At 42.3% G+C, this 15,535-nt stretch overlaps 1 protein-coding gene across 5 annotated transcripts in view; it reads right to left on the bottom strand.

Moving 5' to 3' along the window:
- EXOC6B (exocyst complex component 6B) overlaps positions 1–15,535 on the bottom strand; it is a 442,104-nt gene that overhangs the window by 102,218 nt on the left and 324,351 nt on the right. For 4 of the 5 annotated variants that reach the window (XR_006175726.2, XM_005291461.4, XM_065597305.1 and 1 more), the window contains one exon: positions 466–539. The exons of the other annotated variant lie outside the window; for it this stretch is intronic. Coding sequence is in view for 3 of the 4 variants with exons in the window: in XM_005291461.4 (XP_005291518.2) it covers positions 466–539 (74 nt within the window). In the remaining variant the exon portion in view is untranslated. The remainder of the gene's footprint in view (positions 1–465; positions 540–15,535) is intronic. 5 annotated transcript variants of the gene reach the window in all.

The following is a 15,535-nucleotide window of genomic DNA, read 5'->3' as shown; positions in this document are numbered from 1 at the left end:
AGACACACACACACACCCTACACAACCCAGAATGCAAATTCCTTCGCCCTCCTGAAACGCTTCTCCGGGCATTATCTGCGAACAAAAGTGCTCCATGCAGGCGGTCTCTGCATCACTGCTCTCTCTGTTAGCAACACCTGCTTAGTGTCAGCACAGAGAGTTTCAGAGTTATCTTTTTGCCATGTCAGCAGAAGCCAACCAGAGCACAATGGGCCCATTGCTTGGGGTCACTTACATCTTTCTCCCTTTCCCGACACCACCAACTTGTTCACCTCGGCCACTCCTAGGACCCTGGATAGCTAAATAAGTTGGCGGTCTTGAGTACAGGAGAGAAAGGGGGAGAATATAGGTCTCTGGCCTGAATCACCAATGCCGCTTCCCCTCCCCTCCCTTTTCCTTAAGACCTGATGGTCTTCAGTCACACATCTTAAAAGAAAAACAAAAAACAAAAACACAAAGACTTACTTGTCTCAAGTCGATGAAGGCCAACTGCAGTGTGTCCCCTTGGAACCCAGGCACTGGCCCGGATCTGGCAAACTCTGTGGGAAAGAAAAGAGGATAAAAAGCGCCTTTAACTAACCATGGACAGGGAGATTGGCAGACGGATGACAGGGAAGACAAGAGAGACTGGGGGAGAGGAGGACTGCACTTCTAAGGAGTCATGTCTCCCTCCCTTCAGCTTCTTTGTTTGCCCTTCAAAATTTGTGTCATCAAAACACCATTAATTCCACCGTCCTGACAGCAAGGAAACTGTACTAATTCGACCTGAAATTTATTCCCATGAGCCGCACTGGGCTTCAGAGTATTTGTTTTGTGAATGGACAAACAACTTGCAAAGAAGAAAGGGGAGGTGGGGGTGGAAAAGTTTTTCCTCTCAACACAATAAAATCTTCAGCTGTGAAACTCTTTTCAGTTCCGAAAGCTATTTATATTTTAGGGCACTGAAGGTATTTTCTAATTTCACGCCTGTCACCGGGTTCCATAAGCATTCATCAAAAAAATATGCCCAGCAGCACCATTAATTATTCTGCAGCAGATTATCTGCATTTTCTGGTATGAAACATTACTGCCCATATACAAGCACCCAAAACGGGAAGAACTGCCCCCACTGTGTGGCCTATTTATTTATTTTGTAAGTGGACTTTTGACATCTGAATAACATTGGTTTATAAAGCAAAGAACACTTCCAAAGCCACGTTTGCCCCTTTCTGGTGTAATCCGGCCCCAATTCTACAGGTGGTTTATTTTTCTTCTAATGTATTGGTTAAACTTAGTCCAAAACTAATATGTGGGACCATACATTATGATTTCAGGTTAGAGGATCATTTCACAGCTCTTGGTCGATAATTATCACAAAGAAGCTGATAACCGTATTTCTCCTTGCTGAGCACTTGTGTTGAAGGCCATCTGATCTTGCCCAAGTTTACTAAACCAACCATTAGAGCGACTCTTCATACAAAACCAGGACCTCACTTAGATACAAGGATCACGGCTGAATCTCCAACCTCACTTTACTCCCTCATGTCTAAGCGTACGCGGTTTGTGAAGTCACCTAGGAATACCATACGCCAACTGTATGTCCTATGCTTTTGCCTGGCTGAATTTTGTTGCTTTTGTGGAATTACAGTATGTCAAACTGGGACAGTTTGCAGGAGACACCGTTTACCATGGCTGTACAGAAGAAGAAAAAGTGCTCCAAGCTATAGCTTTTAAATAAAATGATCCCAACGCCCATGATTTAGCAGCTACGTCAGCACAGTTATGCATCATGTCAGGACATTTTAAGGTAGGGGAGCAGTCCTTCAGCCTAGCATGAAGCCTCCACAGCCCCCGTGCCCCTGCTGAGAGCAAAGGAGGATAAAAGCAAGGTTTTACTTCACATCTTCATGCCCAGACTAAGGTACTGAGGGATAACATATGGTTACCCACAAAGCCCTAAATGCTGCCACCTCACTCCATATATTCCCTTCACTGGAAGCCTGCTTCCATTATTTCTCTCACTTTGAAGTAATACCAAGAAGGAAAAATACATCTAAGAACCATATTTTTAAGGCCCTGATCCTGCAGCCCAGTCACTTGAGCAGTCCCATTGGCTTTAATGAGACACGTGGAATTTGCCCCATTTCCACATTCTCATGCAATTAAGATCATTTGTGCCCCCTCCACCGCAACCTTTTCATTCAAATGTTGGAGGAGGCACACCCTGCAATTTGGAAATTGGCTGCCATGTCCTTTTTAAAGTGCCAATTTTCAAATGTCAATAGTTTTACTTTTTAATATTTTAACATACCAAAATAGTCTAAACTGGCATTATGTCTAACCTCTCAATCAAGCATTTCTAAAGTGACTCTCACTGTAGTACAATAAAGGAACAGAATATTTGGAAAATTGCAGCAAGTTGTGTTTTGTTACAGAACTCAGAGAGGCAGTCAGATTAATAAACAGGTTTTCAAAACCAAAATTCCACACCTGTGCTACTAACAGAAACTTAATTTAACAAAGAATTTAACAAAAAATCTAATTTAAATTTCACCATTCAAGATGTTTGGCAAAGAAAGGTCCACCTCTGATGGTCCCTAAATATGGGCCCGAGGCCTAAATTTAGGCATGTGTGTTTGACAAGTTTGGTTTGGATTTACACTTGCACATCATGGAGATTGTACAGTTAAACTAGGCTGCTCAGTTTCTAGTCGATTTCATTTTCGGAGTCTCCAGCTATCGCCCAATGTGCTCCAATGTCCGGGCTGCAAACAGTCCAGGGGAAAGTTGAAATTTAAAGTGACAAACTATTTTCATTGAATTAGTTTTAAATTTCATTAAACCATTTATATGCATGTTACTATGCATTTTGTATAAACTTATTTAACAGTCTCAATTTCACCCGTGTACTCAGGGGACAGTCCACGCCCTAAGAGGGACTTAACCAATGCAGAGGTCTCATGCTGGTGCTCTGCAAGAAGTGATTTTCTGTTACATGCCCATCCCTACAGCATCTGGGCACATTCACATAATAGAAACCCCCCATATTAAGCATCTGAATACCACACACATTTTAAATGCAGGAAAAAGCCTTCTGGCTTCCCAAGAATGCACAGAAAATATTATCACTGAGATGAGCAACAGAGAGTCCTGTGGCACCTTTAAGACTAGCAGAAGTATTGCTCCCAATACTTCTGTTAGTCTTAAAGGTGCCACAGGACCCTCTGTTGCTTTTTACAGATTCAGACTAACACGGCTCCCCCTCTGATACTTATCACGGAGATGGCGTATTTCAGGGGCCCGTCTACAGGATTATTGCACTGGGGCACTGTGCTGTAACAAAGGAGTGTTTTGAGAGGGGCAGGAGTATATTCTTGCTTCTATAGATGTGGCCAAATCCTGTTATATCTATAGCCGAGTGAACATTGGGAGAAATATCAGAAATTATTTTTTTGAAAAAAGCCAGTTTGTAAATTCAAGTATCTAACAGTTGCTAGAAACTAATTTAGAATTCTAAACTCAACTGTAAGATTCCCAATTTGTGCAGACACCGTCTTTCAACTATTCATGACAATTTGTTTGCAAAAGATCTGCTGCTGATATTCTTGAATGTTTCCAGATAAGCAATACATTCCCAAATCTTGTGATCTGTTTAGGGACAATTCAAGGTAAAATCCATCCCATTCATTATGTGTGTCTAATTATTAGCTCTGCTCTAGTTATGTTGAGGAACCAGGTTACAACCCTGTCTGTAGTGGGGTGTAACACACTTTAATAAACAACTGTAATAAAGTATGGTCCATCCTGTACAGGGAAGAGTAACCCATGTTACAGCACCACTGTATTAAACATACACTAACTCAGTAAATTCTGTAGTGCAGATTGGCTCAAACGGTAACTCCTCAAAAAACTGGTGGAGGCATGCATTGCATGAATAATACATCCAAGGACTGAAACAGCCTATGAGATCATTATTATATTACTTGTATTACAGTACAAATGAGATCACAGATATTGCTTATACGATGCAATGTGTACATTGACTTCAAGGGATTGGAACAGGAATGAATGGGGTGTTTCACCACATTATTATTACAAAGTACTGCAGCACCCTCTGTACTCATAGGTCACATTTTACATACCAATGCCACAAACTTATCTGGGGAAAGGAAATGTACAAAGTCCTTTTAAAAAGGAACAGAGCTTTAAAGGAAAGACACAGCCAGTTCTTGGTTTTAATCTCCTCAATCAGGTTTCAGTACAGTTTTCTCAGAACGACCCAGCACAGTGGTGGCCTCAGCACTGTCAGATTCGTTTATTGTACTTTCTCCACTACCAAGGCGAGCGGCGAGATAGAGCAAGCCACCTACCATACGGCCCCTTGAGCAGAAAATCACAAGAGAATAGAGCAGATCTGTATGCGGCTGTTTGTACAAAGCATTTAGCCAGGCTAAAGGTTTGAGAGGCTTGTGTTCAGGCCAAAGAAGTAATGTCTTTGCAAGGCCTACAGCTAGGGCCACCCAGGGCAGGTTACAGAGGGACTCTAGCCTCTTTTCCAAAAGGCTTCTCCAATGAAAGAATCAAGGAACTGTTAAGCAATGAACAAAGAATAAAGAGTTCAAACACACAAGGAAAAAAGGCACCCATTGTAAATTAATGATACAGAATTTGGGAATCTCCTTTCATATACTGTAACACAGCTATACATGCAAGTATACAGAGATTCTAATACATCGTGTGTAGTTAGGAGTAAACACAGCTGGCTTCTTTATTCCCAAATTCACTAATTTAGGGACAAGGTTTTCTGCATCATACGTGTCCCACCTTCAGAATGATGGTGGGAATGGGTGGTACAATGATTTTATCATTTTCTGTAACCTGCATAATTTGCACATTGTTTCATTACTTGTGAATAATGCAGTTATCCCCAACTCGTGCCAATTAAACCTTTAAGCCAAACCATCAAGTTCTGTTTTTTACACACACACACACCCAGCCCCTTTTGTCACCGTAGTAGCTGAATTTTATATACACACACTATCTATATATACACACACAGTTTTTTTATATTATACCACGTGTATTATGTATTTCACACACACACACACACACACACACACACACACACACACCCTTGCAAAATCCTACCTTCCCATTTGCTCATGCTATGCAATATTTTTGCCCCATGTCAAGATGATAATTATAGAAGCACATTTTCTGCATGGGCTCATAAATGCTCAGAAGATTTTTGCAAAGCTGACACATACACTCTCTTACTCTTCTCTTCACAGACATTGTTGGTAGGACTAGTGGAGGAGGTGAGTTGGCAGCAGACCTTTGGAGACAGAGAGGGGGGCTTGGAGTACAACAGCTGAGAGGCTGTTGCGGGCAAAGGGGTGGCATCAAGGTAGGGTTTGCCTGAGCCCTCCCCCAACCCTGTTTATGGGATTATGAAGCTTCATACAGACAAGATTTAATCCTAGATGCTACAATGAGTCTGGGTCAAATCATAGTAGAAGGGGACAAGGGTTTTTAAATCAATTTGATATTATGAAAGTCACTGAACAGTAAGGAAGCAGAAAGGGCAGGAGAAAGACTTGGTAGGGAGGAGTTGGAAGAAACAAATTAGGAAATCTTGGGTGGCAGGAGAGAAGCAAGCTCCTCCTATCGATCTGGGGAAACAGCAGGAGGGGAGGGCTAGCTTGGTAGGTAGCAAGGATAATCAGCACATCTGGAAATGAGGGAGGAATAAAAATTAAACATGGCAGCCCTGATGGCAATCCTATAGAGTATCTAACGAGAGCTCCAGACCTCATAGTGCTCCAGAGCTGGGATGTACAACAGTGATTGAGTCTGAGAGTTGTAACAGTGCTGGAGCATAGCTGAACAGCATACAGGGTGGAACTTGAGATGTAGGAAAGAGAACACGGGAGCGAAGGGCAAACGGAGAGAACAAAGATGCAGGTGTGCTCAAAGGTATGTATGCAGAGGTGGGTGACTGAGATTTTGAACAGAATTGGGAAGAAGAGTTGAGTGAAGAGAGCAAATACACAGTCATAAGCTCCATCAAGGGAAACACCAGACTGAGTAAGAAGACTAAAGGACTTGGGGATGGATAGGAATTTGAAGGACAGATGGTGACAGGGCTCATCTGCATACAGAAAGACGACCCCAGGAGGATAGGAAAAGAAGAGCAAGATGTATGAAGGAACAGTTTCCATCAGCAAGAAGGTTGCCTGCTATGGAGTTATTCTCAGCTTCCATGGTGCCGAAAAGGTCTATGGCTTTGTCTACAAGATCCTGGGCAAGGAATGAATTTCCACTGGTGAGCGGGGTCAAGCATAGTATGTACACGTGTATTATATCTATTTATGTACAAAGGGCTAATTCAGCAGGAGATGCATATTGTGGATGGCTCAACAGTAATAAGAATCAGATTGGGATACTTACAGAAGGGGGTGGGGGCAAAAATGTGCTCAGAAAAAAGGAAAACACGCATCATCTATACACATTTTGGACACCTACATATACGGTATGCCTTAGTGTGTACCATACATTTACACACGTTCATCAAAAAAATCGAGATGTGCATGTAACCTAAAATAAACACGTGCAGTAACTTTCCTCTCTCTCTAATCCCACCGCATCGTTACTAGCACTCGCTGCCCTCTTGTGTGTGTGTGACAAACATCTCACACTTTGGGTGCAGTATAATAAATGTATTAGTGGTGGTGATGATGATTAGGGTTAGGGTGGAAAGAACTCTTAGGGGGTCAAGTTAAGGTGAATGAGTTTGGAGGAGAAAAGTTCACTGTAGAGGAGTCTCGAAGGAGCAGTAAAGAGGCGGATGAGGAGCACTGCAGGTGGTGTGGAGGACTGCAATGCTTTTAGAGAGAATAAATTACAAATCAAGCAAAGCTTCATCTCCTTTGGTTGCCTGAGATTCTGCAGGAAGGTGCTGGGGTCTGAGGATGTAGGCACAAAGAAAAGGAACAGGGATTAAATACATGCCCTAAATACAGTGGATTAGAACATATAAAACAAAGCACAGTTTAGTTGCTAGAAGCTAAAAGCAGGAATCAGCTTGTGGTAAATGCCACACAGAACGAAAATGGTTGAGAGAGAGAATCCTCAGTAGAATCCAGTGATAGCAAAGGAACTGGTGACAGGTAAGAATACAGAGGTCCAGAAGCGCTGAAGACAGTTAGTTGGGCCATGCTGAAAAATGGAGTGATATTGGGAGAGAATCACGTTTCTTGCCATACAGGGGAGGGCTCCTGTTTCAGCTAGTTCACAGAAAGTGTGCCTCTGCCACAAATGGCTAATAGGACACCATTAGAGTACAGTTTTTCCTCACCAGGGTCCTAAACAGAGCCATGCTGCTGAAAAGCACCAGGCATCCCACTCATTTCAATGGATGTCCAAGAAAACTGCGGTCACTACAATTGTTTGTGGTCATCGTATAGGTGTTTATCTGTACCGGTGAACAAATAGACATTTCACACAAGACTGCTCACTGTTGTATTAATTTCAATGGACTATATGGATCCAAAGAGTCAGAGGCGTTAACATGACCGTGCCGCTGTCCAACATTTAACAGTGTTAAACAAGGTTCACGGTTTGGTACACAGAGACCTCAGCCTGCTTAGCACCAGGGCAAACACGCCTTTAAAAATCTTTTAAACCTTTTGCTAAAGATATGGAAAAAAGTAAAACTAGTTAAAATATTAAATAAGGCTTTTATTTTAACCATAAGCCTTATTCCCTTTTCCTTTAGATGTAGAGAGATTTTATAAGGAAAACCCATTTGTTGGACAGTCCGTTAGATGGTATTAACTGCCCTTTTTGGGGGAAAGAGAAGTGACTTGAGATGGGCTGGACATGTTATTGTTAAAGTCCAATCCCGTTTCCTAGAATACAAGTCAAGACAAACATGCACAAAAGGGGAGAACAGCAAAGACAGAAAACGCAACTTCGATCTATGGTGTTGACTTTCACTTCCACCCTCAGTGCTGGAAAAACAGTCCCACAGAACACGGTTTTATCAGCCGTCCCGAGACCTGGCAAACTTCTCCCAGCATCAGGCTTTTGGGGGCATTGCTTTTAGCTGGCTCTTTTGTCATCTGCTCACAACAGTGTTGCAAAAGATACAGCATTGGCCAGCTACGGTAGACTCTTATTAGACAGCAAGAAAAAGGAGATGGATAGGAAAGAGAAGAAATAAGGAGGGGAAGGAAAAGGACACATTGGTGGGGGGTGGGGGGGGAGGGAGGGGAGAAATTCTCACATCTCAGGTGGTGTTTGGGATTCAGCTGGAGCCAGTGGAGATGGTGATGTCATCTGGATTGCTCTCTTGGCCTGGTCTGGTCAGGACGTCTCTCAGGATCAGGATGTCAAAGGCCCAGTGGTGTCAGAGTGGATGCCAGGGTCCCATGGTGGGGCTAGCAGCCATGAAGGTGAACCTCATTCCTTCCCCTTCTTTCAGTCAGTAATTTGTGTGCTTGTTCTCCACTTCCCCCCAAAAGTCTTCTTTTCAGGACCCCAAAGGGAAGTGATAGGCGGAATAGCTCATCCTCTCATTATTTTGTCCACCAGTGAGGCCTAATTTCAGTTAATTGATTTTCAGTTCCACGTTTCTTATTTATCTTAACACAGTCCCTGAGTTATATTTAATATATAATATAATATTATTATTATTCACAATAATCCAGTCCATCTCCCTTTTACACCTTTTCCTATCAACATTTATATGTAATTGGAACATTTATCCACTTTCCCACAGTTGAGATCACAATTAGAGGTAAACTTGTAGGCACAATTATAACACTACCACTTCCTCTCTCATTTCCCTCCTTCCCCACTACTAACACGTTTGAGCATCCAATGAGAAGTTAAAATTATACGGCAGACTTGTAAATCCTCAAAGGATGTCTAACTATAAATGAGTGTCGTCTGTTTCCACGTGCAGGAATTACAAGCAGTTTTAGTTCATGGTAGAATCCTCTCAATTGCTCTACGTGGCAATGAAATCACTCTCATCCCTAATTTTGGTACATCTGTTGGTGTTAACACAAACACTGGTCTCTCAATCTCCTCCAAAAGGCTATGAAATTTGCCCCAAGGATAAAGATTAAAGGATGGATGCAGCGACAAATGGAGCCCTGAGTGTAGTTTTTGTGCTTCTGAATTTAGGGTCAGACTCTGGCGTAAAAGATCTGGCTGGTGAGAAAGAAATATTAGAAGGCACATTGATAGGGCTAGCGCAGGGGTGGGCAAACTTTTTGGCCTGAGGGCCACATCGGGGTTCCGAAACTGTATGTAGGGCTGGTGTCGTGTATTAAATTGCTCCCCATAGGAATGTGCTACTTACGGGGTACTACTTACGGCTGCCAGTCCTAGTGCTCCGCAAGTAGTACATTCCTACGGGGAGCAATTTAATACACTACACGTGGCGGCTCTCACAGCCCCACCGCCCAGAGCTCTGGCAGCACGGCGAACTCAGGCTCCAGGGGAGGGGTCGGGGGCTAGGCTCCCCAGCCGGGAGCTCAAGGGCTGAGCAGGACGGTCCCGCAGGCCAGATGTGGCCCGCGGGCCGTAGTTTGCCCACCTCTATGCTAGCGGCTCCTAAGACCAAGGATTACTCAGCCAAAAGGGAACTCTAATTATGGACACATCTCTTTCCTTCTTGATATTTTAGAGCAGTGGTTCTCAACCTTTCCAGACTACTGTACCCCTTTCAGGAGTCTGATTTATCTCGCGTACCTCAAGTTTCACCTCATTTAAAAACTACTTGCTTACAAAAGTATCACAGCTCGCTATTTCTGAAAAATCGCTTACTTTCTTATTTTGTCTGTATGAAATTTTAGTTTGTACTGACTTCGCCAGAGCTTTTTATGTAGCCTCTTATAAAACTAGGCAAATATCTAGATGAGTGATGTATCTGTGACGTTGTGCAGTCTATATGGATTTTATAAAAACATAATAAGAAGTGAATATAATGTAACTGGAATATGCTTCATGCAAAAGGTCTCTTGTAAGGTATCATTACAAAGCTTATAATCTACTGAGTGTGATCATCCCATTTGTATAAATGTACCACTCTTGTATCTAAAACTAGAAATATGAAATATAACTCTGAGGGCCTATTGTCATTATGTAAAGTGTGGGCCATTAATAATGGTTTGGAATCTTGATGACTCCCATTAATCAGGACCATTGTCTGCAGATGGCTGTGTTTACCTGTGAGTCTTCCTGTATATGTGTGTGCTGGCAAGTGGGTAATGAAGTCTTGCAGTGATATGTGATCATGTCACCTGACCTGGAATCCATCTTTAACCTGTGCTTTTCCAATGAGGGGGGTGGAAACCCAGAGGACAAAGGGTTCCCGCCTTATGCAAAAGATATATAAAGGGGTGGAAGAGAACAAGGGGAGGGAGGAGCCATCATGAAGAATCCCCTAGCTATCACCTGAGCTGGAACAAGAGCTGTACCAGGGGAAAGAATTGTGCCCAGGCCTGGAAGGTGTCCAGTCTGAGAAAAACTTACTGAAGTATCTCTGAGGGTGAGATTATCTGTATTCAGTTTGATTAGACATAGATTTGGGCATTTTATTTTATTTTGCTTGGTGACTTACTTTGTTCTGTCTGTTACTACTTGGAACCACTTAAATCCTACTGTCTGTATTTAATAAAATCACTTTTTTCCTTATTAATTAACTCAGAGTATGTATTAATACCTGGGGGAGCAAACAACTGTGCATATCTCTCTATCAGTGTTATAGAGGGCGAACAATTTATGAGTTTACCCTGTATAAGCTTTATACGGATTTATTTGGGTTTAGACCCCATTGGGAGTTGGGCATCTAAGTACTAAAGACAAGCACACTACTGTGAGCTGTTTTCAGGTAAACTTGCAGCTTTGGGGCAAGTGATTCAGACCCTGGGTCTGTGTTGCAGCAGACGGGAGTGTCTGGCTCAGCAAGACAGGGTGCTGAAGTCCTGAGCTGGCAGGCAAAACAGAAGCAGGGGTAGTCTTGGTACATCAGGTGGCAGCTCCCAAGGGGGTTTCTGTGATCCAACCCGTCACAGTATCCCCCTAGAAAACCTCTGTGTACCCCCACGGGTACGTGTACCTGTATAACACAGGCCACAGAACTTCCCCCCCGGCAACATTCCTAGAATACATCTTGTAGAAAAACATCCAATCTTGATTTAAAAATTGTCAGTGATGCGCCATCACAACCCTTTGTAAATTGTTGCAATGGTTAGTTACCCTCACTGCTAAAAATATACGCCTTATTTCCAGTCTCAATTTGTCTAGCTTCAACTTCCAGACATTGGATTGTGTTAATCATAGAATGATGGAAGATTAGGGTTGGAAGAGACCTCAGGAGGTCATCCAGTCCTACCCCCTGCTTAAAGCAGGACCAACACCAACTTTCTTTGCTAGACTGAAGAGCCCATTATTGAATATTTTCCCCCATATTGATACTTTTAGACTGTAAGCAAGTTACCCTTTAACCTCTTTGTTAAAAAACTAATTACATTGAGCTCTGAGTCTATCACTATAAGGCATGTTTTCTAATCCTTTAATCATTCTCATGGGTCTGCTCTGAACCCTCTCCAATTTATCAACCTCTTTCTTGAATTTTGGGCACCAGAACTGGACATAGAATTCCAGAAGTGGTTACAGATATGAAGTGGGCATGGTTTTGGGGAAAATATGACATCTAGCTGCAATTCTCAGGAAACTGAATGGTGCATGCCACATCCTTTAATGCTTTCTCCTTCGAATGAGCTATGATCAGCATATTGTTTAAGATGTGTAAAGATCATCTGTAGGGACATTAATGCAGTACTTTGTAAAATACCTTGAGTACTATGTCAGACCGAAATGCAAAGCCTTATACTGGAGTTGAAGATCCTTACAAGAAGAGAAAGGTAAGAAATTATGATGGGAAGGCCAAACAGAGGCATGGCAAGTAGGTCCCTTGAACTTTGGCCAAAGTTTCAATAACCCGTTTCACAATTTCCATATTGAACTTGAATTTCCTCAATGACTTTCAAACCCAACACTGCTTTGTTGAATTTCCCCTTTAACAGCCAAATTATCAAGGTAGTGAGAATTTCAGAGAATGACCCCGCATCCCCCAAATTATCAAACTGAGCCAAACTGAATCAAAATTCAATAAAAACGTCGGTTCCTCTAATGCTCTGGACAAAGAAGAGCCCGGAATTCCGTTTACTTCTTCAAGAGGCAGAACAAATCTTACAGATGTTTCAAGGGGGTGTGCCTGAGCCTTCAGATGCTGACAGGTCTGAACTGCATCCACAACAACAGAGAACAACAACTCACTGCTGGATTGCCAGACATTTTAAAGTACAAGAAAGTAAAAGTTTTCAGATGAAATTGGAAGTCTTGTGACAGGAAGGCTGTTATCTGTCAATAAGTAATAGATAATGTTGGGCATATGTATAGAAAGAACTGAGTTATGGATGTCTAAAGGTTACTTTTCCAAACCCAGACAAAGACATGGAATGGAAAGAACAGATGATAAGCTCTCTGCTGAATTAAGATGTTTAATATTTGGAAAGGGTGAATTAGCAGTTCTAATGATAATTTTTTCTCCTGAAGGGGAGGTTGAAAATGTTTACAAACACCAATTGTGTGGTTCTGTATTTCAAAGGACTACTTGGGGGAAAACTGGGACACAGAGATGGAGGACTGCTTGGAATGAACTCTGGAAGCCCTTTAACATCAAAGAATTTGACATAGGTTTAGGAGCTTTAAAAGGCAGGAACCAGGAAAGAACTTTGGGACACAGAAGGGAAAGGTCGTGTCAGGAGTGGTCAGAGGTGAATGACTGATAGAGATGTAAGATTTTCTTTTCATTTTACTGTAATTAAGCTGAGAATACCTTATTATATAGTTTAACTTATGAGACGTTCACATGTAGAGACGTTATGCAGATTGTTTCTCTTTGTTTTACTATCATGTTCTTGCTGTTTTTAAGACTACCTGTTTTTAAGAAAACTACTTTTGTATGGGTAATTTCACGCAGACAGCCCATAACCACTCAACCATTCAAGGTCTCAATAAAAGACACGTTAGAACTGGTATCCTCTCCTAGTGTGTTGCACAGGGCCATGAGCAGATAAACACCAAGGAAAGCCCAGTAACCAAGGAGAAGATGCAAGTACGGAGGGGTACATGTGACACGTTGATAAGGAGTCAATGAGGTGTAACCTATAGAGGGTGGCATGTGGCAGGAGCGGTAGAGAAAATAAGAAGAGATGCAGGCATGGATGAGGATGTGAACAGAGGTGAAATCAAGGCAGTGGTAGATACGTGCAACATTGCACAGGTAGATTTACAAATGTAGGAGATGGAAGGGGAGGAGAAGAGCTCATACAAGTAAATCAGTGAAGGAGATAGAAAATGGTTCCAGGACAGATGGAATGAGGAGTGTACAAGGTCAAGAATCAAATGAGGGTTGCACATAGTGGAGACAAGAGGTCTTGGGTGAGGAAGGAAATAAAACTGCTAAAGAGAAGCCCATCTATCTTTAACAGTCTGCAAGGCTTCCAAGATTTGCTTGAACAGGGTCTGAAAGGGTTCGTATTTTGACATGCAATATTGACGTGTACCAATACACCACTGAACCATTTCATTATCACCGTAGCATTTTATATCCTTTAAGAAAGGTCACATGAGGAAAATACATGTGGAAGAAGGTGGCATTGCCTCTACTGACCAGGGATTCTACTCGTGTTCCCTTTGTGACTCCACACACACTAGTGCTGAAGAAAGCAAAATTATTTCAGTGACATGTGAAGCCAAAGGTATGGTTCCTGAATGGCTGAGGTTGGAAGGGAAGGGACTTGCTCCTGTTTTGTCTTCCTAGCATAATATTCTCTTACTGAGAGCAATTAATACTCCTTGTAAGATTTTATGCTGGAAAAATAAGCATTTTTTGACCATTTTGCTTTGTTTTCCCTTGCTGCTTAGCTCTGTTCTAGCGAGGAACATTCCAGTAAATCTTGGCTAATAGCCATTGATGGACCTATCCTCCGTGAATTTTCCAGTTCTCAACTGATTTATACTTTGGACCTATCACACTATCCCATGGCAACGAGTTCCACGGGTTAGTTGTGTGTTGTGTGAAAAAGTACTTTCCTCTTGTCTGTATTAAACCTGCTGCCTATTAATTTCATCAGAGGACCCCTGGTTTTGTATTGTGTGAAAGGGTAAATAACACCTCCCTATTAACTTTTTCCATACCACCCTTGATTTTAACATAATCTCCCCTTAGTAAGCTCTTTTCTAAGATGAACAGCCCTAATATTTTTAGTCTCTCTTCCTACAGAAGCTGTTTCAAACCCTGGACCATCTTTATTGCCCTTCTCTGAACTTTTTCCAGTTCCACTATATCCTTTTTGAGCTGGGGAGACAAGAACTGGACACAGTATTCAAGACGTGAGAGAACCATGGATTTATATAGAAAAATATAATTCCAGTGTCTTATTTTCTATCGCTTTCCTAACGGTTCCTAACATACTGTTAGCAGTTTTGACTGCTGCTGTGCACTGAGCAGACGTTTTCAGAGAACTACTGATGGTGACTCCAAGATCTCTTTCTTGGATGTAACAGCTAATTTATAACCCATCATTGTATATGTATAGTTGGGGTTATTTTTCCCGTGTGAATTACTTTGTGCTTATCAACACTGAAGTTCATCTACCATTTTGTTACGCAGTCATCCAGTTTTATGAGACCCCTCTGTAATGCCTCACAATCTGCTCTGGACTTACTATTTAGAATAATTTTGTATCATCTGCAAATTTTGCCACTTCACTGTTCATCCCCTCTTCCAGATCACTAATGCCTATCACCTATACATAAGAATGGCCCTACTGGGTCAGACTAAGGGTCCATCTAGCCCAGTATCCTGTCTTCTGACAGTGGCCAGTGCCAGGTGCCCCAGAGGGAAAATTCCGAAAAGAACAGGTAATCATCAAGTGATCCATCCCGTCGCCCATTCCCAGCTTCTGGTAAACAGAGGCTAGGGACACCATTAACAGGAATATGATACATCGAAGATTAAAGAAACATCAGGCAACTGTTAGCTTTGCATGTTACAAACCTTGGCAGTCCACACATGAACGAGGGGAGGCGGCGCACAATAATTTTGGGCGAAGGCTGTAGTGCTAAATGAATAACAAGGTTTCCACGTGAGAAAATCTATGGAGCCAGCGAATATAGCGAAGAACGAGGTGATAAACAGATGCACTGGGATCAATATAGGCACATTCTGGCATGCTTACTTATTGGGCTGCTCCTCAAACTGGTTGGTACATCTGTGTTTCGTATTGACTATACCCAGGAGTAACTCCATCACAGAGGTCCTTTGGGGCCATCTGCCTGTCCCAAGTCAGGATAAAGGAGAAGGGTTGGCCATGGGGGCTAGCAACTCCACCCCGTAAAAAAATTAATTTGCTACAGAAACGCCAACAATAGAGATAACAGAGACTTTTAGCCTGGAAAAAGAAGGGCCTTC

This window comes from Chrysemys picta, chromosome 5 (assembly GCF_011386835.1).
Source record: "Chrysemys picta bellii isolate R12L10 chromosome 5, ASM1138683v2, whole genome shotgun sequence".
Taxonomy (NCBI): domain Eukaryota; kingdom Metazoa; phylum Chordata; order Testudines; family Emydidae; genus Chrysemys; species Chrysemys picta.
Note: the sequence above shows the minus strand (reverse complement) of the source record. Positions and strands in the feature narration are given on the sequence as shown.